The sequence below is a fragment of the Poecile atricapillus genome, chromosome 12 (assembly GCF_030490865.1).
Source record: "Poecile atricapillus isolate bPoeAtr1 chromosome 12, bPoeAtr1.hap1, whole genome shotgun sequence".
NCBI lineage: Eukaryota > Metazoa > Chordata > Aves > Passeriformes > Paridae > Poecile > Poecile atricapillus.
This window is the reverse complement of record NC_081260.1, coordinates 6,976,294-6,999,610: the sequence shown is the minus strand read 5'-3', so window position 1 is coordinate 6,999,610 and position 23,317 is coordinate 6,976,294. Positions and strand designations below refer to the sequence as shown.

General features: G+C 40.7%; 1 protein-coding gene across 1 annotated transcript in view; it reads right to left on the bottom strand.

Moving 5' to 3' along the window:
• AFF2 (ALF transcription elongation factor 2) overlaps positions 1-23,317 on the bottom strand; it is a 338,660-nt gene that overhangs the window by 150,038 nt on the left and 165,305 nt on the right. The window contains exon 4 of the mRNA XM_058848030.1: positions 5,835-5,879. Coding sequence (XP_058704013.1) covers positions 5,835-5,879 — 45 coding nt within the window. The remainder of the gene's footprint in view (positions 1-5,834; positions 5,880-23,317) is intronic.

The following is a 23,317-nucleotide window of genomic DNA, read 5'->3' as shown; positions in this document are numbered from 1 at the left end:
TCACAGCTGTCCAAATACCATCAGAAGTCCATCTAGTTACTTGATGCCTTCCTACAGTGAATACGCACATACAAGAGTTCTTTTGTTCCTCTAAAGCAGGGACAGATTTCCAGACAGCAGTGCCTGCCCAGGTGGTTACGATACAGCCACAAAAGCTGCAGTGCACAGACCAGGGCTTTGCTGCTGCCGGATTATGTCCAACTCATTGCCTAAACACACACCCCAAACTTCCAATTTATACTCTGAGTCCTCCAGAACATGTAGTTAAAAAAGTTTCCTTTCTCTCCCATGCAGTGTTGTGCACTTATCAACTCTTTAGACAGGTGTAAACCAAGGTTAAGGAAGGTCCCTTCTGTGCTCTCCACAGACAAAAAAGAATCACTGCTCAGTGTCACCCTCAGTGTCACCAACACACCTCACACGGTTCACATCAGATGCAGTGACAGCAAGGCACACTGATGTAAAGCACAGGTACAAGTGGCACAAGTAACAGCTTCGGAGGCTAGTTTTAAATGTTAGCCCTCCTGCCTCATCTGCACTTTGAATCACAACATTTTGAACTCATTTTTTAATGGGTGCATGAAGCAAGTGACAACCTAATTTAAATCCACATTAATAAAATGGGAATTTCACACACATACTTTTAATTGCCTGTCTTCCATATTATCCTGTAGTGGTTTAGGTTCGCCAATTTGAGCTTCCCGGCCAATGCACTAAATAATGTAGAGAGTTTAGCGGTGGCTAAAATCCCCAGTGCACCTACCAGAATTATTTACTCATTTCCTGCTTTAAGATATGAATTAGGAGGAGGGCAAAGCAGGCTCAAAGCTTAAAAGGTATAAAGAAAACTTTATTAACAGAACTAAAAGAATAGTAACGATCAGAATAAAACCTTCAGAACACTTCTCCCCTCCTCACAATTTCTTTTCTTTGCCAACTGACAATATAGAGACAAAATCTGGGATTTTCAATCAGTTACCACCTCTACAATAGTCTTTCATCAGTTCTTGTAGGGAGAGGAGTTTCTCTCGCCATGCCATGGAGACTTCTCCACAAGAAACAGTTCTCTCATGGCTTCAATGTCACAGCGAATCAGCTGCCCAGGAAAGGAAAATCTGTTTGCAGTGTCAAAGTCCCTCCCATGCCTTGCAGCTTTCCCAAAGCTGCTTTCATGGGCCATGTCAACTTATGGGGTACTATTTTAAGGATGAGCTGTTCTAGCATAAAAAACCCCAAAAGTTCTCTTCTTTTATCTCTGGGAACAGAAGTTTTTCTTCTTCTATCTCTGGAGCAGAGTTTCTCATCTCTCTCTGTTCAAGCTTCTCATTAGATTACAGCTTTTCAGCATCCACACGCTCCAGCACGAGTGCCCTTTTCTCATGGGCTGCGGGTAAATGCTGCATCCCCCCATGTGCTTCATGAATTCCAGGGAAAAAACAAAGTCTGATATATCAAACATGTATCTTCACCATTGCCTTACACAGTGAATTTCAGCCCAAGACCAAGGCATCTCCTCGATCCCCTCCTAACTAGAATTTTACTCCTTCTGACCTCTGTGTCCCATGTTGTTTTCCTTACGTGTCTTCACCCTTTCCTCTTCCTGATTCGGGAGAGAATTGGTGTTCGTAGGTTCGTTTGTTCTCGAGCTTTCTCAACTGAAGCAGTTTTTACGGAGTTCTGCGGCGCTGAAAAGTTGATCTCATCCAAGCATCACGGAGATCGCTTGCAGTGCCTCTCGCTGCTGCTCACGGGGTCTCTGCCGACACCGTGTGAGCCGTGCCGGCCGCCGCCTTCACTCAGCGCTTTTCCTCATGCGGAGCGCCGAGAACAAGAAAAGCTGCTGCTGCCGTTTTTGTCCTTCTGTCCGCAGCATGGCTGCCTAAAAGCGGCTAAACAAACCAAGTTCATTGCGAGCCATGCTGAAGCAGCCACGGCCGCACGCTGCTCCTCTGGTTGCGTTGATTTTTCAGCCCCCGGCTGGCATGGCCCGGCAGCGCTGCAGGAAAAAGGAGCGGCGGGCTCTGCCGAGAAGGGGCCTGGCCCCGCAGCGAAGGGGCCCCAGCCGCCCGCCAGGACGGGGCCCGGTGCACTCCCCGCTGAGGGGCTCGGCAGCCCGCAGCCAGCAGAAAATCTCGGCCGGGCCGCCTGGGGCTGGCCCAGCCCGGCCGCGCAGGCCACACGGGCCCGGTCCCACCAGCACCCCGTCACCTCTTCAAAAGCCAGAAGCCAAGAGAACCATTTCTCGGCCTTGCCTGTCTTTAAAATGTGAATCTCACAGAGGCGGACCTAGCTTCTAACAGTTTAATAGGTTGTCAATTCTCAGAGCTCGCCAGCTATTGGTTTTTGCTAAGAACAGAGGAAGCTCTTAGCAGCCCCTCTCAGGAAAATAATTTCCGTGGGTGGCTTCTTCCTTTCTCGCCAAATGTCAATTAATGCAAAACCACCACATATCCACACTTTCAAAACCATTGGTTGGAAAAAAACAAACAACCCTAAACACAGTTAGAAACAGAAAAAAGTGTAGACCACCAGGTATTTGCCTTTATCTTACAGTTTGGTATTAGCAACCAAAATGAACAAAATGAAATCTGTACTATCATTACTCTTTGGCCTTAGTTGTCTAAGAGATGATGAGAATGATGATGATAATTATTATTTTTCACAACCTTCTCAGCCATCCTGGTTATAAAAGTAAAATCAACAGAAGACTGGTCTGCCGTTATTAACCTTTTGCTATAGTATTGGGAGCAGTCCTTAACGCATTTACACAAGATGACATAAGTAGATAAATGTTTCAGGAAATCTAAAGGACTATGAAATTTTGTCTCTGAAGAGTCAGGGGTCTGAATGGAGTCAAGACTCTTCCCCTCACTCCGTTGAAAATTTTAGAATATAAATTAAATTAAACCTTTTTCTCCAAGATGGAAAAAATTAAAGAAAGAAGAAGACAGATTAGGAATTACAAACCTCTACAATTACAGAAACCATTAATCAAGTTCAGTTTGAGAAAAGAGTTGTGTAAAATCAGAGGTCACACATCGTTGCAGGAGTACCTCTTCCTTGTCTAGCAAAGAAACCCTTGAGAGTTATTGTGTCTGAGGGATGGAACTGAATTAAATCACTTAATTCCCCAATTAAAAAAGCCAAACCAAATCAAAACCAGAAAGAAATGCAAACTTCAAGGTATGCATTGTTCCATGGGTGAGTGCCAGGCAGAGCACCCTTCCCCAGCTCTTTGGGGAGCACAGCTTGGCAGCAGACACAGCCCAGAGCAGAAACTGCCAGGGATTGCCAGGCTGGCAAAACACACAATTACAGCCCAGTTGTCTGCCTTTGGGGCTTGACTGTCTTCAAATCCTTTGTGTTTACCTCTGTAACATTCCTGATAGGACAGAAATGTGAATAACCTGGTGTTTTTACTGAGAGAAGCTGCCATGAGGGAGCTAAGACCCATGCTCCCAGAAGTTTATCAGAGCCTATGTAAATGGCCTTGAGAGGCCAAAAAGTACCTGTCAAGACTGGAAACTTAATCCATGTTCTCAAAGTGCAAATTTCTGCTGAAACCAAGGTTCATTCATGTGGAGCAGCCAGCCTTAATCTTCTGATATGGCATTTCCATGGGGAGCCCAAAGACTGGATTTTGACCACTGCTGGGCATCACACTCTCTTGCTTATTTTCTCTCCATTGCCTGTCAAGGAGAATATGATACCCTGCATGCAGCCAAAACACGTTTTCTGCTAGCTTGTTCTGCAGCATAAATTTAAGAAGAACAAAGTAAAACACAAACTCAGGTACTTCTAGTGCCAGGTGTGCTTCAGCACCACATGTGGTTGGAATCCTGAGCCACTGTCCTGAGGGCATCCAGCTGGGGCTGGGGTCTGCTGGGTCTTTTCTGGGCAGTCCCAAAGCAGCTCTGTGGTTGCTGTGCTCACACAGGCAGGGCTGTGCAGCCCAGTGCAGGCAGGTTAAAAAAGGCTGAAGGCAGCTTGTGGGTGCCCAGAAAACCTAATGCCACACCGAGGGCACAGAGCCCCTGTGAAGCAGCACCAAACCACCCTCCTACATATGAAGGGGCGCACCCTGAGGGAACCATGGCTCAGGTCCACGTGCCAAGGCTGTATCTGCTGTCATGTATCTGGTGTCATGTGCTCCAGGTGCTTCTGGCCATGCCAGTGGCTAAGGCAGACACGTTTCTCCAGCATGGGCATGAGGGGTGCCTCTGGGAACCTGCAGCTGTAGTCCAGAAAGATCTGCTGATTTTTATTCCTTCTTCACATGCCCATTACATGTCCTTGTGAGACAGATCCCCAGAGACATGGAGTCCTGCTAAGTCCCTGCTCTGTCCACCCCACGAGTGTCCCCAAGCTCAATGGCCTACCAGTGGCAGGAGCAGGGACTCTGCAGTTCACCCCCATTCTCTAAAGGCTACAGAAAGTCCTGCTCCAATCTCAACAGGTGTCAGAAGGAAGCCCAGAATATTGTGCTTGTTTGTTGACTCAAATTACAGTCATGGTGTAGGAAATAGGGTCACCATCTTGATTAAAAAAAAAGACATTTCTGCTTCCTGTGATTTATATGCACTGTTCCCACATTAAAAGTATCAGCTGGATGACTGATCCTGAAATTCATCCCATCACATTTTCTTTTGATGCTGTTTACTGAAAACAACTGCTTTGCTCAGCCATCAAGTCATTCATTCCAAATATAGAAATGAACCTAATTAGAATATATAAAGAAGGGAAGAGGACATTTAAAATGTACCAAGTATTTCACACAGCCTTTCAACATTTCCTTTGCTTTTGCTCCCTTAGTGTTCTCTAGGTAATAAACCTCCACTCACTTTGAAGGTTGAAAGTAAATATTATTTATTTCCTTGCATTCATTACTCCTGGGTGCTCATGCAAGATCTTGTCCCTTACTGCAGGTCTGCATGAGCACACCTGCCCACTGCCTCAACACACTTCTGCAGCAACACTGACAAGCCATAAGGACACCTACAGCAGCCCAAGATAATGTGTGTACACCAACTAAGAGCAAGTTTTACAAGCTATTTAACTCTGAATTGCAATGAATAGTGAGAAGCTTATTTTATTTTATAAGCAAGAGTAAGTCTTTGCAAACAAGCTGGCATGACTGTTACACATGATTTCAGGTCTGGGTAAGTCTGCAGCACTACCTCCTACTAACAGGGACATGACTGGCACAAATTCCCACTGAAATTTTATCCCTTCTACACTGAAAACTAACTGGTTGACTAGCAATCCCAGGGAGGTACATCTAACAGATGGGAAACTCAACCCATGAGAACAAAAACCTGAATCTGAGAGAGGGACTGGTGGGTTGCAAAACTGCCCCCAGGCAAATCTCACTGCCACCAGGGGAACTCCAGAGTTGGGGTGTCTGAGGAAAAGCCCATCTTACACTTAAGAGTAGGGCATACAACTTGTGCACACTCCCTTTTTCTTATTACACGATCTTCTTGCAATTAAGCCATTCTCAGTTTGGAGTGGCAATTTTCTGTATTCAACCACTGACCAAAGATCACAGAAAAAACATGTCTGTAAGTCCTTAACAAAACTGAGAGCTTGAAAAGGACAGGAACATGTGTAAATCCTGACTGAAACAAGCTGGCAGATGCAGAGTATTAGGTGAAATGATCTCACAAAGGAGCATCCTGGGCCTGCACCCTGCCTGTGTCTTTTTATACAAACCCACTGAAATGTTATTATTTAACTACAGTGTTAAAGACAGCCCTATAAACCCTCTCCTTGGAGGATGAAAAAAACAGCACTACAATTATACAGAAGATAAAAAAGCAAAGGGTATTACTTACTCGCAGTATTTCTTCCACACAGCTGGAATCATTGGGAAGGGCAACCTAGGTTTAAAGAGGAAAAAACAAATGTTTAGTCAGGTGCTGGATGCAAAGTTCAACCACACAGGTGAGCAGCTAACAAGCAACTGCCTTTGTTTGAAGACTGCTGCATCCAAGCTTGCTGCCTACCAAATTTTCCAGTTCAGATCAACATAAATCATTAGCAGGACCCATTTTGTTAAAAGTTGGGGTTTTCTCCACGCTGCTTTGTGTTCCTAACGACACTTTTGAAGCAATAAAGTACTCTGATTTCCTCACAGTTGAGAACTGGCAGTGGAATTGCCTGAAACTTCTGTAATTGAAGAAGATCCCACTGTTACTCCATTGGCAGCTTTCAGAGAGAGGGCGAGGTTTAACTTGCCACAGTTAATGTGCAAGCAAAGGACAGAGGTGGTAACAGGAGAAAGCTGTTGTCATCAACTATCTTATCCTACAGCTTAACAGGTCAACAGCACAGACAGCTCTTAAAACTTAAATATATACTGTAGAAAAATACTGGCTGGACTATAAGGCTGATTTTGTTGTCCCTCATTCCATCAGCCTGTTGCAGTTTCAGTTTCCTCTGCAGCCTGCACAGCACACAGGTATCCACCTCGAGAGGGCCTGATCCTTCTCCCCTCAGAAAGATTCAGTTTATCTCTGCACCCATTCACGCCCATGCACACACACAGTGATGCTGCTAATATATTCCAGTTGAAAATACTTGTTAAGTGGTACTTACAGCATTTGCCACAATCACCCATTGTAAGGATATGTAAGAGCACAAAACCTTTAAATACTGTGAACAATTACAGAAACAACACGCAGATGTGACCTGTATGTACAGCCACTCTTGTAGATAGCTATGGTGGGCTCTTATCACCAGGTAAAGCAGGAGAGGAAGAGACAATATTCAGGAAGGTACCAAAGAACAAGCAAGTCCTTTGTGCCATAAATATTCAGAGACTTTTCTGACTGATTCTTCTACCTTATTGCCCTTAGTAAATAGTATGGTGAAAGACAGTCATGACTAAACTTAACCCCTGTCATCCTAATCTGCTATAGAGCTTGACCAAAAGCACTGACCATAGCCTTCTTGCCTGCATTTCAGCCAGCACTAAACTTCAAGAATAAATCCACATAGCTACAGAAGTCAAAGACCACAGAGATCTCTTAGATCACCAAGCTCATGCTCTGCTAATGTAGCAAATTTTCCCCCTATCTTCTAGTACTGTGGCTAGTCTGGCCCAAAAACTGTAGGGAAATTGGTCTCCCATTCCTTCCCTTTATAAAATATGGAGTGCTGTAAACTATTTGGTATGTTCTTTATAATGGTTTAACAAAATTTTGTTTTCAGTGTCACTTCAGCTTTTCTGTAGAGCTCTCCCCACTACTAGAAGTAATTCATTACTTCCCATTTACACCATACACAGACATTATATATATGCGGAATTATACTCTACTTTTCTCAAATGCTATATGTTCAACTTTTACCTTCTTCCCTGATAAATAAGATTTTCCTCCCCTTTGGCTTATTTCATCACTGTTCTCAGAATTCCCAACAGTTCATCAATATCTTGGTAAAGGATTACCCAAGTGAATATGACTACACCACAGGAGTATTAGTGATTTTTATAGACTATTATTTTGGATAATATCACCTTACAACTGTCAAAGAACCAAAAAAAGAACCTTACCTTTTGTCCCCAGTTTCTACTCAGCTCAAATTACCTAACAAATGTGGCTGAGAACTGCCAGTGAGTGGTCAGCATGAACTGCAACAGGCATGCAGTCCACCTTTACACCACAAGACTTGGACTTGATGGGACTTCCTTCATCTGCCTACTTTTCACTTAAATTACGTTTTTCTCTCTCAATACTCTTGATTTCTCTGCTCATCTGTTTTTTCTATTTCTCATACCAGCTCCCCATTCAGTGAGGAATATGGTTAATCAAAAGGTTAGCAAGCAGGGGTGTTACTGAACTGTGCTGTGGGACAGAATACATCTCTAATACACGCTTCATTTTTTTTTATTGAAAAACTAGGAATATGAGAAAACAAAATGAACAATAAGCTTACAGTGAACACATCAACCACAAAATTTCTCACCGCAGAAACAGGAGCAGCCCAAAATCCGCTGAGTGAGTCCGACTGGGAAGAGTAAAAGCAGCAGAGGTACAGAACTCTCTTTACTTAAAATCCTTCCCTACCATTACACATACCAGCTGTATTGGTTAGCCAAGGTATCATGTGTATTTCTTTGTCTAGGAAAGTGATGACTGTGTCCCTCACTATTAATACAGAACAGAGCATGTTCTTGGTTCTTATCACAGTTGTCTCCCAATTCACAGACCTGTTTATGTTACTTCAGAACTAATGATGATAATAAAAATAAACATACCATTTTACTTTAATAAAGCCTGCTATATATTATGCAATTGTAACCAGCTTCTGCTGGCAGCACTTGCTAATAACTTTAAATGTTCATGCATCAATTTGTGTTAATGGCAAAGAATATTTTAATGGTTTGACAGAACTTTTGCTCCCTTTGGCATTGCTTTGTTTTGAATCGCTGGTATTAAAGTAAGGCAAGATGTCAAAGTGCTGTGATTGTCATAGGGAGATCCAAGTAGGAGCAAGCATGAAGAGGAAAACAGTTAGATTGATGCAAACATTAAAAGAATAATTATTACAACATGGCTATCAGAGAGAAGATCAATGTAAGAGTTTTTCAATACATTACTATTAATGGATTTCTAAAAAAATGAGACCATTTTTCTAAATTCATGCTGCAGTTGCACATTCTAAGAGACTTGAAAGGCACAGATGCATTATAAATTTAGTCTGTCTTGGGGAAAAAAAAAAGTAAAAACAACCTCTCAACCTTTCAAAGTGTGAATTAAAAATTGCAAGTTTAATTGTCCATAAACACTCACGTTCAGCTAACAAGTGCGAGCAGGCCCACATGGCACACCATAGCATCCAAGCATAGATTCATCCGGACAGAATGAAACAGAGCAGATACAATATTCATCACTTTCTCAAGTGCAAGCACTATAACAAATTGTTATTAGAATTGCCATTAATAAACTGCCATGTTCCTTCTGTAGTTTAGTCAAGATTGAACATTCATCCCATACTACTATTTTCCTAATCTAATAAAAATCAAACATTTTAGGACCCATTATGTGATTCTTCATGCCCTCTCTCCTCTTCAGGTTTCATCACTAATCAGAGTCTAAAAAGGAGGGCAGAGCTTGCACTTGTGCATGCTTTTGGTGCTTTTCTTCCTTTATGAGCAGCATGGTCTAACTCAACTAAAAAAACAGATCCCAGGAATTTGCCTTCTGCCAGACTGAGTGGTTGCAACTCACATCATGAGCTCCTCTCTCGGCTGGCAGTGCATTCACAAACCCCAAACTGAAGAACAGTGAATGGTACATGAGGGGCAGACAGAAGTCCTGAGGTAATGAAACTTCAATCAAAGCAAGAAGTTTTCACAATAACGACATGCTACATTGAACTCATCTTCCAATTTCCTTTTAATCTGGCAAGCCTCTTTTGCATCAAAGTGCTTCTTCATGTTTACTTTTAAATATTGCTTGCTAAACAAAAAACAAAACAAAACAAAAAACCCAAAACCCACAAGAACAACCAAAAACCAAAACAAAACAAAGAAAAGAAAACAAAAAAAGAAAAGAGAAAGGTCAGATGGTCAAAATATTCCACCTAATACAAGCCAGTATTCTACAGCTTTCTTCACTTTTCGGTCTCAGAAGAGAGAGGAGAGAGCTTAAATTATGTGAAACTAAAGGGTTTAATGCATGGCTTGGGTGGATCAGTGCTAAACTTTAAAGGGAGGGAAGGAGGGCAAACATCTAAGTGTGAGGGAATAGTAGCCTTTAATTTTATACAGATCAAATGACATTGGGTGAATGGTTACTATATCTGATGAATCACGTTGGTCTAACCTGTTTATTCATTCTACAGTTCCTTGAGTACTCTTACCTCCTGGACAATTTATAATCTGCATGAGATCAGATTTTGTTTTCATGGCGCAGAAATATCATATAAAGCCTCTTTCCCCTGTAATTTACATCCAACAGCAAACATTTCTCAGAAATGTTAGCAACACAATCTTCCAACTTGTGAGAATAGTTCTGAAAATCAAATGTAGTGCCATAAAGCAGAAATACACCATGAATAATGTCTTTGCCAGAACTGGCCAGCTACATTTTCATCTGTATACACTGTTTGTGAACAAGCCCCCTGCTTTTATTGATGCACAATTGGCATTCAACAAGTAATCTCTTTTTCCTATCTTTGTTTTATTGAAAAGGTACATGTAGCATGTAAAATAATGTAGGAGTCCACTCATTTCTTGCACATGAGCACCTATGTGCTTATACATCAGGAGCTCAGCTTTCCTTGTCATCTCCTTTATCAAGGAATCCATTTTGACTCTGGGGAAATGAAGCTCATGCTACTGTTTACTCCTTCGAACACAAATTGATTTTTCACTTGCCAGCATGAAAAGATCCTGTTCATGAGCCTTGATTGATCATTTCCAGTGTGCACCACACAGTGATAAGAGGAAACTAGAAACAGCAAAACAAGGACAGTCAGCAGAAGCCTTGTCCTCTGAGTGCCTTCAGCTTCTGCCAGGCTTCCCATTAAAAGAGTGCTTGGTTTTTCTGGTTATTTTTTTTTTTTTCCTGATTAATACAAGTGGGAAATGGATAGGGAAGTACTAAGAATAGCAAAATTTTCAGATACAACACATTGGACTAGATCACGTTTGAATATCCTTTCAACCTGTATGAACCTATGGTTCAATTCTTGCAATATGCTCATTATAAATCTGAGAACATGAAATACTTCACCTGCATTTGGCATACGCACCCATGTCTTCCCAACACAACCTCCCCTTTGACTGTCATATTTTCTTGCACACTCAGGCTTCATTTCTCTACTTTAATGGCTCCCAACCTTCTCCTCAGCTGCCAGCTGACTACACATTTCTCCTCCTGAGAACATTGTCCCATATTTACTTCAAGTAAAGTTCACACCACTGCTCAGAGCCCACTGCTCAAACCTCCTTGGATTGTTTCACAGCTCATGGTCCTACTTCCTTTCTCAATACTAAGTCCAAAAAGTGTCACTCATGTTAAAGACACCTGGAATAGATGCCAACTAATCTCCCTAGCTGGGAGGCTCTTGGCTCTTCCTTACTAACCTTAGTACAAATGTGTAAGAACGGAAGCAGCAAAAGCAAGGAATGAATATTGCAACCTGACGGCAGGATTTTTCTGGTGTATCTGATATTTGTGGAGATATCATCAACATACTTTAGGGCTCTATGTTTCCATTATGGAGGAAACTCAATGAAGTCAAATATGGTGGTATTAGAAAAAACAACCACAACAATGAAAAAAAAACAACCCAAAATTGCTCCCTTGGTATTCAAATACATACATGTGTTTTTCACAGGCTTATTCATTTTCAAGGGAGCCCTTTGTGGGTACGAAATAATGTATATCCACTGTTTTCTTCTCGTGCCTCCACCATCCTGGAACCAAAATACCATGAGAAGACTACATTTTCCATTATTTTTAACCCCAGAAGTATCTCCTGAGGCTTATTAAAATGTCTGTGGAAAAATATACTTTTCACATACATAAAAAATTAGGAGAGAAAGAAAAACTACTGCCTAAAACAAAATACAGAAAGCTGCTCCTCTCTTCTCCTTTAATACAAATACAGCAGAAGCTGTGTAAAATATGCATTTACTGGAGAATCTGAAAACACGAAAGAGTTTTAAGGAGTGAGTTAATTAATTTGTTAAGCTAAGGGAGCCTGGCCTGCAGTCAGAACTGCTCTTCCAGAGGTGGCTAGAGAAATTTATGCCTTTCCCCCAAGTAAAGCACCTTAGCTAGGAAAAACAACTTACTAGTGTGGTCCAAAACATGACTGAATCAGACTCACGCTGATTTCAGTGACCTTCCCAAAAGGTCTCTAGTTCAGAAGCCAAAGCTGCCTGCAACAGGTACCTTTAGTTTCACACACAAGCCAGTGACTCTCATATGCTCCTCTCCAGTCACCAAGAGCCAGACAAATGTGTGCAGTCACACCAGGAGGGGTGACTAACCCCACGGTGAAAGGGATTCGGTTTCATCTCCCTACAAACAACTCAGCTTACAACAGCCTTTTTTACCAATCTGAGTAAACCCAACTACAAGGACAATGTTTTTTCACTGGCATTTAGTTCTGCTACAGCAACTTTTATACCAGACTGACCTGGATGTGACTTTTCTTGTTCTTCTCAGTATGTGTTGAATTTAGTTAATTTTTTTCTTTTTTTCATTTCTTTGATGTTTTCTTTTAACAACACCATTTCAGTGTTGATCAGCATGAAACAGTCTCCATGAAAGCACAATATGCTGATGTTCAATTTAAACTCAGTGGTTCACCATTATTTTCATGCAGTAAATTGCCAAACTCTATTAGAGAGAGAGGACTGATAAAGTGATCTCTCACTTCAAGATCTCTTGGGAGTTTCTCGATGCAGGTAAGGCTGCACATTTTACTTATGGAATATTCTGAATGTAGTATTTTAGAAACTCACCATAATGATAATACCAGAGTATCTGATAATGTTATAGTATTAAGCCAAGTCCGAACAAAAGTGACTTTTGCAGTACTTTATTTCTGACCAAAACACTGGCTTGCATAAACACTGTTACAACCATTTAATAATGACAAAGAGCAAGGAAATGTGGAATGTCAAATTTCTTTTTCTTTCTTCCTCTCTTTCTGTTCCTCCTTCTCTTATAACTTCAGCTTACATAAAATACATACATTTTCTTATGTGCCTTGGCATTTTCACCTTATTCTGGAAGACATTACCTTATACTAAAGTGATGATAAAATGTGCCCTGATCTAAAATGCCACCATGCACTTGTCCACTTGAAACATCAAAGACTGACTAACAGACTGTGTAACCCTCTGCTGTGGTAAGATATATGGTGTGGCAAAAATAATGATCAAGTGTCTGTTTCTTGTCTTCCTTTTGCCAGTGTGAATGAAATTTAACTTCTCCTAAGACAATGAAGCAGCATAAAAGGCATGAAGGGAGCTTGGCTTACAAGTCCATTTGCCTTCAGTTAGGGGGATGTGAATTGGACACCGTATTTATCCTCAGTGTAACCCCTTGAGTAGAACCTCTTGGAAATCATGCAAAATCCCTTTACTGTACAGACACAGCTGTCTAAATTAAGTTGGAATTGGATCTCCTTTAAATCTATTTCACTTTAGTGGAATGTGGCATCTGTTCCCAGTATGCACCAAGCACAAGAGCAGCATCAGGCAGGAGTTAGGTAAATTCCTGTTAAAATAGTGTCAAAGTCACCAGGTCAGACTGTGGCCTTGACCATGGCACTGAAACTTCCCCTATGTCAGTGAAGTTGCATCAGTGTAACCTGAAACATTATTTGAGCCTATGAATTCAGACTGTAACATTTCTTTAGAGGTTTTAAAGAGGAACCTTCTTGAATGTGTGTTTACATCAGACAGTACCCCTAGTGTGGCTACAAGGATACATTGGGTGGTTGTGCTGATTACCTGTTTCACTTCTGCTTTCTAAAGCAGGTATGAATGTCCTCACAGAAAAATGTACTCCTGGGTATAATTTGTGCAGCAGTTTGCACAGCTGCAAGGCTTTTGCTGGGACCCAAACTAATTGCTCAGAGCTTGTTTGCAAATTAACTCTTTTCATACATCCTTCCACCACAGTCACAACTTGCAAGTCATGACCTTAGACCGTCTTCAAAATAGAGGGCCAGTATTCAAAAGGCAAGGACCTGTTACTGCTTTGAGTGAAGCAAATATATTTTGAAATACTTAGGGTTTAAATACCAACCTGTTAGCATAACTAGTCTACACAGATACATTTTAAAGACAAACTTCAAATAAATTAAATTCTTATAGGAAATAAAAGCTATTTTCCTTTTATTAATACAAAGCAATACAATTATTGAATATGTTTTTATTGTGATTGCATCCAAAATCAGACTACATTGAGAACCAGATCTTATGCTTACTAAATAGTAAGACACGCAATTATCCCAACTGAATGTCATGGTCATCTACAAAAGAGGAGTTAAATAACACTTTTTGGACAGTACAGAACTTAGAACAAGGAAAATCTGATTTTGAAGGGATATTTATGGTCTCTCTTTTAGTTACATTTCTAATTAAAATGCTTTGATCTATTAATGCCAAGGGACACTGCTAAATGTACTCAATGTAGAAGTTGCTTCTTTTTCCTGAGCTCCCCAAATCTCTTAGATCTGTGTGCACTTATGCTGTGTGCAGTTAAACTGCTCACTAAAATGAAAAGATATCTAAGAATAACTCACTTCCATTAGATTTATAAATCACATTAATTAATTCTACATCTCCAGTGGTGTAGAGACAAAACTCTAATGTGAGATCTAATTAAAAAAAGGGGAAAAAAATTGCAATTGAAACACAGAAGTAACTGTTTAGCCTAAAATTAATGAGGCACTAGGCTAAGCAAGAATGTCCATAAATCCCTAATGAGGATTTTAAACACATTAAAATTTCCTAATACAAAGTGTTTGCCTTCCTTTTATCCAATAACAAATAAGCCAATAATTTTCTGCCTCTAAATGACACTATTAACTGTCATGGCATGTTTTATTTGACAAACCCTCCATTCAAATACAGTAAAACCAATTAATTTGCCTGCTGTGAAATGTGTTTCTTGATAGCTTTTATGTGATTTTTCTTCTCAAAGAAATGTAAATAGGAAGTCAATGTAGGTGCCTGATTTTGCTTAAAAATATGACACAATAACTATAGATTTTCTAGTCAGTTTGCATTTCAAATGAATTGAAAGATAACCTCCATTTTCAGGTCATCAATCACATAATGGTCTCCTGATAAGTAAACAGTTAAGAGTAATAGTTTTATTACCAGCGAAATGGCCTCATATTTGAGCTGTGATAGCTGCAAAATTACCACTTTGTTCCTTTATAAATAATGGTTTGCAGTGGGACCACTTGGCCTCTGCCACCTCTGGCACCCCCCACAGGCAATACCATCAGCCCTCTGAGTCCACACTACAATTAAACCAAACGTCTTGGAAGGGTGGAGATGGTGATGTATGACATTTTTTTTTTGGTCAGAAAAATCTATAGAAAAAATAAAAGATAATTCTGTGGTTTCAGTGGTCCCCTGGGCCCCACTTAGCAGATCTCAGCAGAGCGAAGCAAGACTGTGTTACAACTGCCCCACGTTAAGCAGTACCGGAATCTAAAATTCTTCTAAGTTTTTGCAATTGGGAGGATCAGCCTGCTAAAAAGTACAAGTTTACATGTCAGAAATAGACTTTTTTCTGTGCCCACACTACTGAAGGCACAGCAGAGGCTAATGCCCTGCTTTATGGGGCCTGACTGAATGCCAATTAATCTTTACAACATATGGACAGTCTCACCACCTCTTGGACTGCATCATGATCACATGGAAACTGGTTTCTTTGCCTTAAGATGGAAACCCAACTGGAAAAAAAAACCCACGACAGCCCACACACACACACACAGAACAAGGAATTAAATAAAACAAAGATTTACTGGTGCTGAACAGGACACAACCACTCATTTATTTAATCATCTGTAATAGATTGCCAAGTAGACCAAGGTAATTTATGTAGTGTGCCATGATGGCTGTATTTCAATTTACACTGTCCTGTATGTGTGTTTCTTATTGAAACAAGCAAAGCAAATCTGCGATTTCACTTGTGGAGCAGTGCCAAGGCTGCCTGACATAAGAGGAAAGCTGGGGAGAAGTGGGGCTGGGATGGATCAAAGGCAGTGAAGGTGCTCTGGAGCTCTGTTAGCCATTGTCCCCATCACTGAGACACACAGTCCCAAGCCCACATTGGCTCCTTTTTCCCAACAGAAATTCCTGTTGCTGTTGCTACAAATTTTTTGCATAGTGACCTTTCCACAGGGATGTCTGGAGAAGCAATTTATATTTATACATTATCATCATATAAAATTATATAAGAATGTATTCAAGTAAGAGAAAAATGCCTTCTGCAAATATCTGGATTTTGCTCCTTAACCACAATCCTATTTAATAAGCTTAGGAATTGAATTGCAGCAGCTTCAAAAAGTAAATTGAAGAGACCTCTTGCCCTGCTTCAACAGTGAGAAAAACATGGTCTTTCTATACACTCTCAGCTAATAAAAATTCCCAAATTAAACTTTAAAAATATTTAAGTGAACTATCCTTGACACAGTCAAATATCAGGAAATCAATTTCAAGTTGATTGAAATAAAGCTTTTGTGCTTAAGGTACCACATATTGTAACCTGCATTTTGCTCACTTTGCAACCCAGGGTTCCTGAAGTGTGAACTAAGCTCTGGATCTCCCAAATGCAGCTGTCTGCATCTAATTTCAATGACAAAAAGTAAATAAAAATAGAAAATATTTTTGAAAATGGTCTGATGGTATATCCCACATCAACAACTTTTACATCTACTTCTTAATCAAGACATTGAATTGGGTTAAGACCACCTGACATTATATCACTTCTGACCTTTTCAACTGTCAAAGCAGACAGATTTTTATCCTACAAGATTCGAGCCAAAGCCTCAAAGGTGCAGTGCCAGAGCATTAATCCATTTCACTAGACAGTCATTGAAATTATAATTGAAAGTTCAACTTACTTTAGCATTTTATGCTGAAATACTTCTGGCAGCCCAGGGCAGAAAGTTGAAATCTGGTTTCCAATGGAGACCATTTCCAATGGTTTTAAAATGTTGGCAGTGAAATTCCTTATTGTCAAAGAGATCAGCAGATGCCAACTTCCATTAATTTACTTTCTGTGACTGCTTCTCACTTCAGGAAGCCTTTCTTTAGCTAAAGGTGCTGACCTGCTGCTGAATCCCATCAGAAATGGACTAGGATGGGATTAGGAGACTGGGGACACTCCAAGAAATGCCCGTACAGCAGCCAGGGCAGATCCCATCCCTCTATTTCTTCAGACCCATGGCATAAGCAGAAAAACAAATCTGCACAAAAGACAAGACACAGATTTGTAAGAGGTCCAAATTCAAGCTAAATAATCTGACCAATGTGCACCACACTATCAAGAGTAACTCCAGAACCTAAAGGATCAGTAGACAGCTTTTCCTCTTCACCAAAAGCTGTCATAAAAGCAAAAGGAATTTGAAATTTTGGATCTGAAAATAACAGCATTTTAAGTAGTCAGTGGGCTGTAAATCCTTTGTTCTGGTATTCTGGAGCTGCCCAGAGGTGCTTGGCCAGGAAGTTCCATGTAAAGAGCAATTTGTTATTCTTAGGCTAATCTCAAAAACTGTCTAAACAAGCATTTAACTTAGAAGATGTTTCATTAAGTATAAACAGTTTTTTTCTTAATTTTTGAAGTTGGGATTGACTAGTTAGTAATACTTTATTCTAATTCTGGCATCTTATCCAGAGGCTAAAAAGCTTCCTGTTTGTGAGGAGGAAGGGGAAAAAGGGAACACGAGTTCTTATACCTGTAATGCAATGATAGGTCATTTTATCAATGCTTTCTAGACTACTGCTGTATTTGTTCTATAAATTCTACTGTCTTTATCTGCACAAGGTCCCTTAAATCCTTAGTCCCAGGATATGAACCTGTTAATTCAAAGAGAAATAATTCTGCAGTGCTGCATGAGCGGTGGGAAGAAAGCAGCTCTACGGACTACATTTACTGGGGTGTGCTAGGTCTCCTTGAGAGACAGCAATCTCAAGGCTCAGCTCTCAAAGTCACACCATTAAGTCAATGAGAAAACAGACCAGGGCAATGCAAATCTCACAGAGGGCACTGGAGACAAACACCAGAATTGCAAGATAGCTCTGGGATATTAGCTATGGCATTGGCAAACCTTCTGTACCCTTGTGAAGGGTAACTTGGCAATTCCTGCTTCAGCACCTTTAATTACTTTGCTGATGCCAGCATATCTGAGGTGTCTCCTACTCTACACGTGCACATGGGTATTTGTGCATGTAACTGAGTATGTGTTTCTTTCCTTCTCCTTCTTCCTTCTCCTTCTCCTTCTCTCAGTGGCAAAGATCATCTACAGATCTCTGGACAGCTGCTAGGCTTATTTCACACACACAGTGTGATGTTTCTGTAACACTTTTTCTCCAGGTCCTGAATGCAACACAAGTTGAAATTGCTCTCTGGATCCCTCTCTGGGCTCTTAGGCAGTTTCCTGGATTTCACTGTGCTCAATCCACAAACTCTGTCAATGACCCAACTCACAACTCCCATGCCTGCAACAGGATCAGGACACAGGTGCTTTAACACTGAACTGTCAAAGAAAACCATTAAACAGTTTTGTTTGACAAAAATATTGTGACAGAATTCATTATAGTAAAAGATACAAATTTTTGAAGTCACAGAGAGAATTTGGGACTTCTTGTTCTTCTAGATGTGTCCTGCAGCTTTGGGCAAGCTAATTAACTCTGCATTTATATGTTTGGGCATGTAGAAACACAAGAAGCAACACATAACTTGCCATCACTTAGGTATAGCAGGACACAGTGGCTTGGAGCATCTCAGCAAGATGGTGTCATATAGGAGTGACATATATACACAAAGCTGTATACAACTGGAGATTCCTGACTGCTATAAATGTCAGTCCTCAATAAATGGTTTGACCTTTTTTATCTATCATTTTCATTTTATAACTGAAATGAGGTTTGACACACTGAGCATTTCAGGGGAATAGATGCAGCTTGGGGATGACTTTGCAGTCTCATGTCTCACATCACACCCTTGAAACACATGATCTCTAAAGAAGTACAATGCTGTCTTGGTACTTAAGCCCCAAGGACCTCCAGCATCCATTAGCTGGCTGACCTAACAAGCCAATGAGCCCATTATCAATATGTCTCTGTAAACCAATGAGGGTTCTTTTAGTGCAACTGCTTAAAGCACATAGCAGCTTGGTCTTAGAGAAGCAATTCTTTAGGTACTGAATTGAGGTATTCCATGGGCAGTCTACTTATGGGTGAACCCACTTCTGCACTGACTACAGAGAGAGGACAGGGTCACTACTCTGCTTAACTGGGGAGTCTCAGCTAAAGACTGAAAGTTAGGTGAATTAAATATGGATCACAAATCTCACAATGGTGCAGCAGGCTCATGTGCCAAGCTGAACTCACAGTGTAGATATGGAAACAGATGGGGAATAAATTCCCCATCAGACAGTGACTTGGAGATCTGAATGCAAGACTGAGAGCCAACCACTCATGTTAAGGCAGACAATGAACAATTTGTTCCCTAATGATAATTTTGAATTGGAGGGAGGAAGGGGAATTGCTTTGATTTGGACTTAAAACAGTATTTTAAGAACCTTACAGAAAGATGAAATTTTGAAATTATTTGATGACTTAAAAAAAACCCAAAACAACAAAATGGAGGAGCTTCCTACTGATTTCAACCTGTTAAACCACTTTCATGAAGAAAACAAAACAAAATAATGGCAGAAGCTCCATAAAGAAACCATTCAGAATTTGTTTTAGTAAATAAAAAGCTAATTAGAAAAATGTCTAAATGTCTGCCCCTGATTGTCACAGTTTCCTTGAATTTTTAAGACCCAATAAAATAAAACAATTTTAAAAGAAGTGGCTAAATTTGATCTTTCAATGTAGAACTTGTGTCCCACAACTTCCAGAGCTGCAAGGCTCAATTTCAGCCTTTCCTCACCAACAATTTTGCCAATAGGATAACAGAAAATACAGTTTCCCCTCCACATACAGCTCAGTTTATTAAAATCACAGCATTGTTGCAGGGCTAAATGTTTTGGTGGTGTTTTGTCACAAATGCTTCTGTTTGTGTGCAACCAGTAAGCTCAACAAAATGAAATGGAAGAAACTCTCAGATATTATCAAATTCCAAGATTTTTCTCACTGGCTCTTCCAGAGAACAGCCTTGCTTTAACTGGCTGAAGAGAAAAAGGTGGTTGTATTTGAAATGGCCAGAAGAGAGAAAAAAGCTGACAGAATGATGTCTTCCTTGGTGAGGATAGTCCAAGACTTAATTCCATGTGTCAGCTCAAGGTAACACATAGTCATATGCACATGATCTCATCAGCCCTTCAGGAGACAGACTTTTACTTGATGTTTGGTGATATTATTTTAGAGATTTTCTTAATATGCTTGCAGAACACAAAAGGAAAAAATGCCATGTAAACCTCAATCTAGATACCATTTAAAGGAATATGTAATCATTATAGTCAGAGTAACTGCAGCATTATTCATTATGAGAAGAAAAACAACGAAGGGACGATCAACCAGTAGGAATCCCATATGTTGGTAGAAGCACTTGCTGTCTATCATCACTATTCACATCTCTCCCAAGCCTATCTGCACCCCTGTGTTTATACATGTGCCCCACCAGGCCCAGCAGTGTACCCAACATGTACCAGCTCTGTGTGTTATTCAACCTAACAAGGTGAGAAAAGATTCCTGCTGCCACCTCTGCCCTGCCACCATGAGCTGCTTGGAGGGCTTGTGCCCATCCACCCTTCTGCTGGCCTCCAGCAGCCAGGCAGTTCAGGCAGTGTGATGGTTCCTGGTATAGCACTGGGGTATGTTTTGCACAAAGGCATTCCAGAGCTTTGTACCAACTCTAAGGGAATTCAGGGTCAGATACTAGATCACATTTCTTAAGACACTGTAGGCATTTCCAGTGCTCCTGCCCTGAATGTCTCTCTGCAGGGACCCCAGGCAGGGGTTCCCCAGCAGCCTCAGGGCAAACCTGACCTGGTTTCTATTGCCTTCCCCAGCTCCATCAGGGTTCACTGGTGCAGCAGTACAACCTGAGCTTCCTCTCACGAGTTGCACTTTGGCTCCCACTAGAGCAACCAGCCAGCCCTGAAATTCAGGAGCTGACCAAATCGGCAAAAGGGGTCATGCACGTTTGGAAAGTTTTATTTTAAATAACAAAAGCTAAAAACTTAGGAGTTGATTCTCTGTTGTAACTCGACAGCTAGAAGGGAAGTAATAAAATTGTGCTGGCAGAAGCTCCCTTCTCAGAGATAGCCTGGCCAAGATCACAGGAGCACTGGCTGCAGGTCCCTGCTAAGCCATGTGCAGGTCCCTGTCGCTAGCATCCACAAAGAGCAGCTCTCCTGCAAACTGCCACCCCTGCCCAGAGCCTGCTCAGGACCCCAAACATAGCTAAAGCCACCCTCAGCCTGTCCTCATCAGGGTCAGAAAAACTAACAATCAGAGCTTTCTTTTCAGCCATGAAAGCATAAACTCTGCAATACTTGATGGCAGCTTGTGCTCCCAGCTAAGCCATCAGCTTTTCCAAGCCTTAGGGAGGGACAGAGATATTTATGGGATTTTATATATAAAGTCATATGTCTGTGTAAATACTCAGATGATTTCCATATATGCCCACTAGCCACACAATGCAATAATAAATTATTTCAATAAATGGCATTACTCTAAGAAAGCAAGAAGGATAAATATAATTGCACAAGTTTTAAACAGGATGTAAATCAGCATTAAAAACAAAAAAACAACAAAAAAAACCCAAGTTAACATGAAGCTGTTTACTACTAGAGAGTCTCCACTGCCCTAACATTTCAGCAATAGCCTCCAGTCGTAAGCGTGCTGCAGGAAGTAACACAGAGCGGTTCAGCAGATGAAACAAAGAGGACCTAATTACCATGCGAAGCACAACATCCTTCAGATGTGATGAGAAACGTGACTGCATGAAAAACTGGTCCTGGGGAAATTTCAAAATATGACCACCCAAGCATAAAGAAGAGAGTGGTGAAAACCAGAAAAATTGCAACATGAGGGTATAGTATTTCTATACAAAGGATATTAGTTTAAAAACATTTACATACAGATATTGTGCATATACACACAGCTATATGCACACAGACCAATACAAGGAACTATGTAATTGTGGATGAAAGCTATAAGCATATAAAAGCTTTCTAACTACATATTAATCAAAAAATCACATAAATTCTTTGTGTGTTGATCCATGGAGATCCTTGACAGAAAAGCAAACAAACAGTCAAACGCATGAAAAACAACCAAGCAGCCTGACAATCCAGCACTATCCTTCCATTTTTATCATACTTGATCATCTAGTATTCATTTTTTTCCTACAATTCTACAGTGTGAATGTAAATAATTTATTAATATTTTCCATAAATTATTTTGGGGGGTTATTGTGTATCTGGTTTTGGTTTTGTTTTCTTGAAGTAAAGGAACATGGAAGATAAGAACTGACATCTTGGCACAAGGTAAAGCCTTGATTCTCAGTTACAGGTAGAAGAGTCGTGTCATTTGCACAAAAGTTCAAGGAGGTATTTAAAGGCACAACAGAGAAAAAGCTGGCTTGTGCTGCAGCTGGAGCCAGCACAGGGGCCATGCTGTGGCTCTGCAGGTCACCTCTGCCAGCCACACAGAGCTCACATGGGTTTGGCAGCAGCGCAGCTGGGGAGACCGTGACCCCCAACACCAGTATGATGTGAGGCTGTGCTGGGGAATGGTCATTACTCCCTCCAAGTGGAAATACAGGGCACCAGTTCTGATTATGATGTATGAAAGCATGCCGCTTTGGACAGGAAATTGCTAAAAAAATTAGTATCTCTTCAATGCCCTTTTGCTAGAGAGCCAGAGCAGACGTTAACCTGCTCATTTAATACCCCAGCCAGGATGTGGGTGTGGGGGCATGTATACAAAGCTGATGGATCTTAAAAGGCTGTTCTAAGTGTGCAAAAGCTGAGAATCAGAGTTTGCAAATTCCTTGGCGTGATCAATACTGCTCTCCAGCTCCAGATTCCCTTTATCAATGACAGACTCTCTTGTTGCAGTGATTAGAGATTCTACATCTTTTAATCACAAAGAACATGACAACTACACACTATCTATAGCTTTGTGATTTACAGCAATTGATGCACTATCATAGTTGTATTAGTGGAGTGATAGCTTTGGGTGTTACCCAAGTAGCTGAATTTAAATATGGTTGTGTTTGTGACAAACTGACAAGGAAAATCTGATGTTTGAAGCCAGCACTGATTTTAACCCATTCAGCTTCCCTTGACTCCTTCCACCTGTTAGCAGCAGGGATGAACCATTCTTTTTCTGCCTCACTAATTCTAACCATAAAATAAGGGAAAGCTGACATGTGGACTAAACAGAGAAAGTCATCTTGTGTATGTGTTTACAGTTTCAGAAGCAATATCCCACTCTTCTAATAAAGTAATAAATAAAGTAAATAAACTCCTTTTGCTATGAGTGAGCCAATTTCAGCTTAGCCATGTGCAGGCCTTATTTTGCACCTTTTTAGACAATTCCTCAGTTTATACCATGAAGTCATCTGAACACTGATGTTTCTTTTTAATTTCA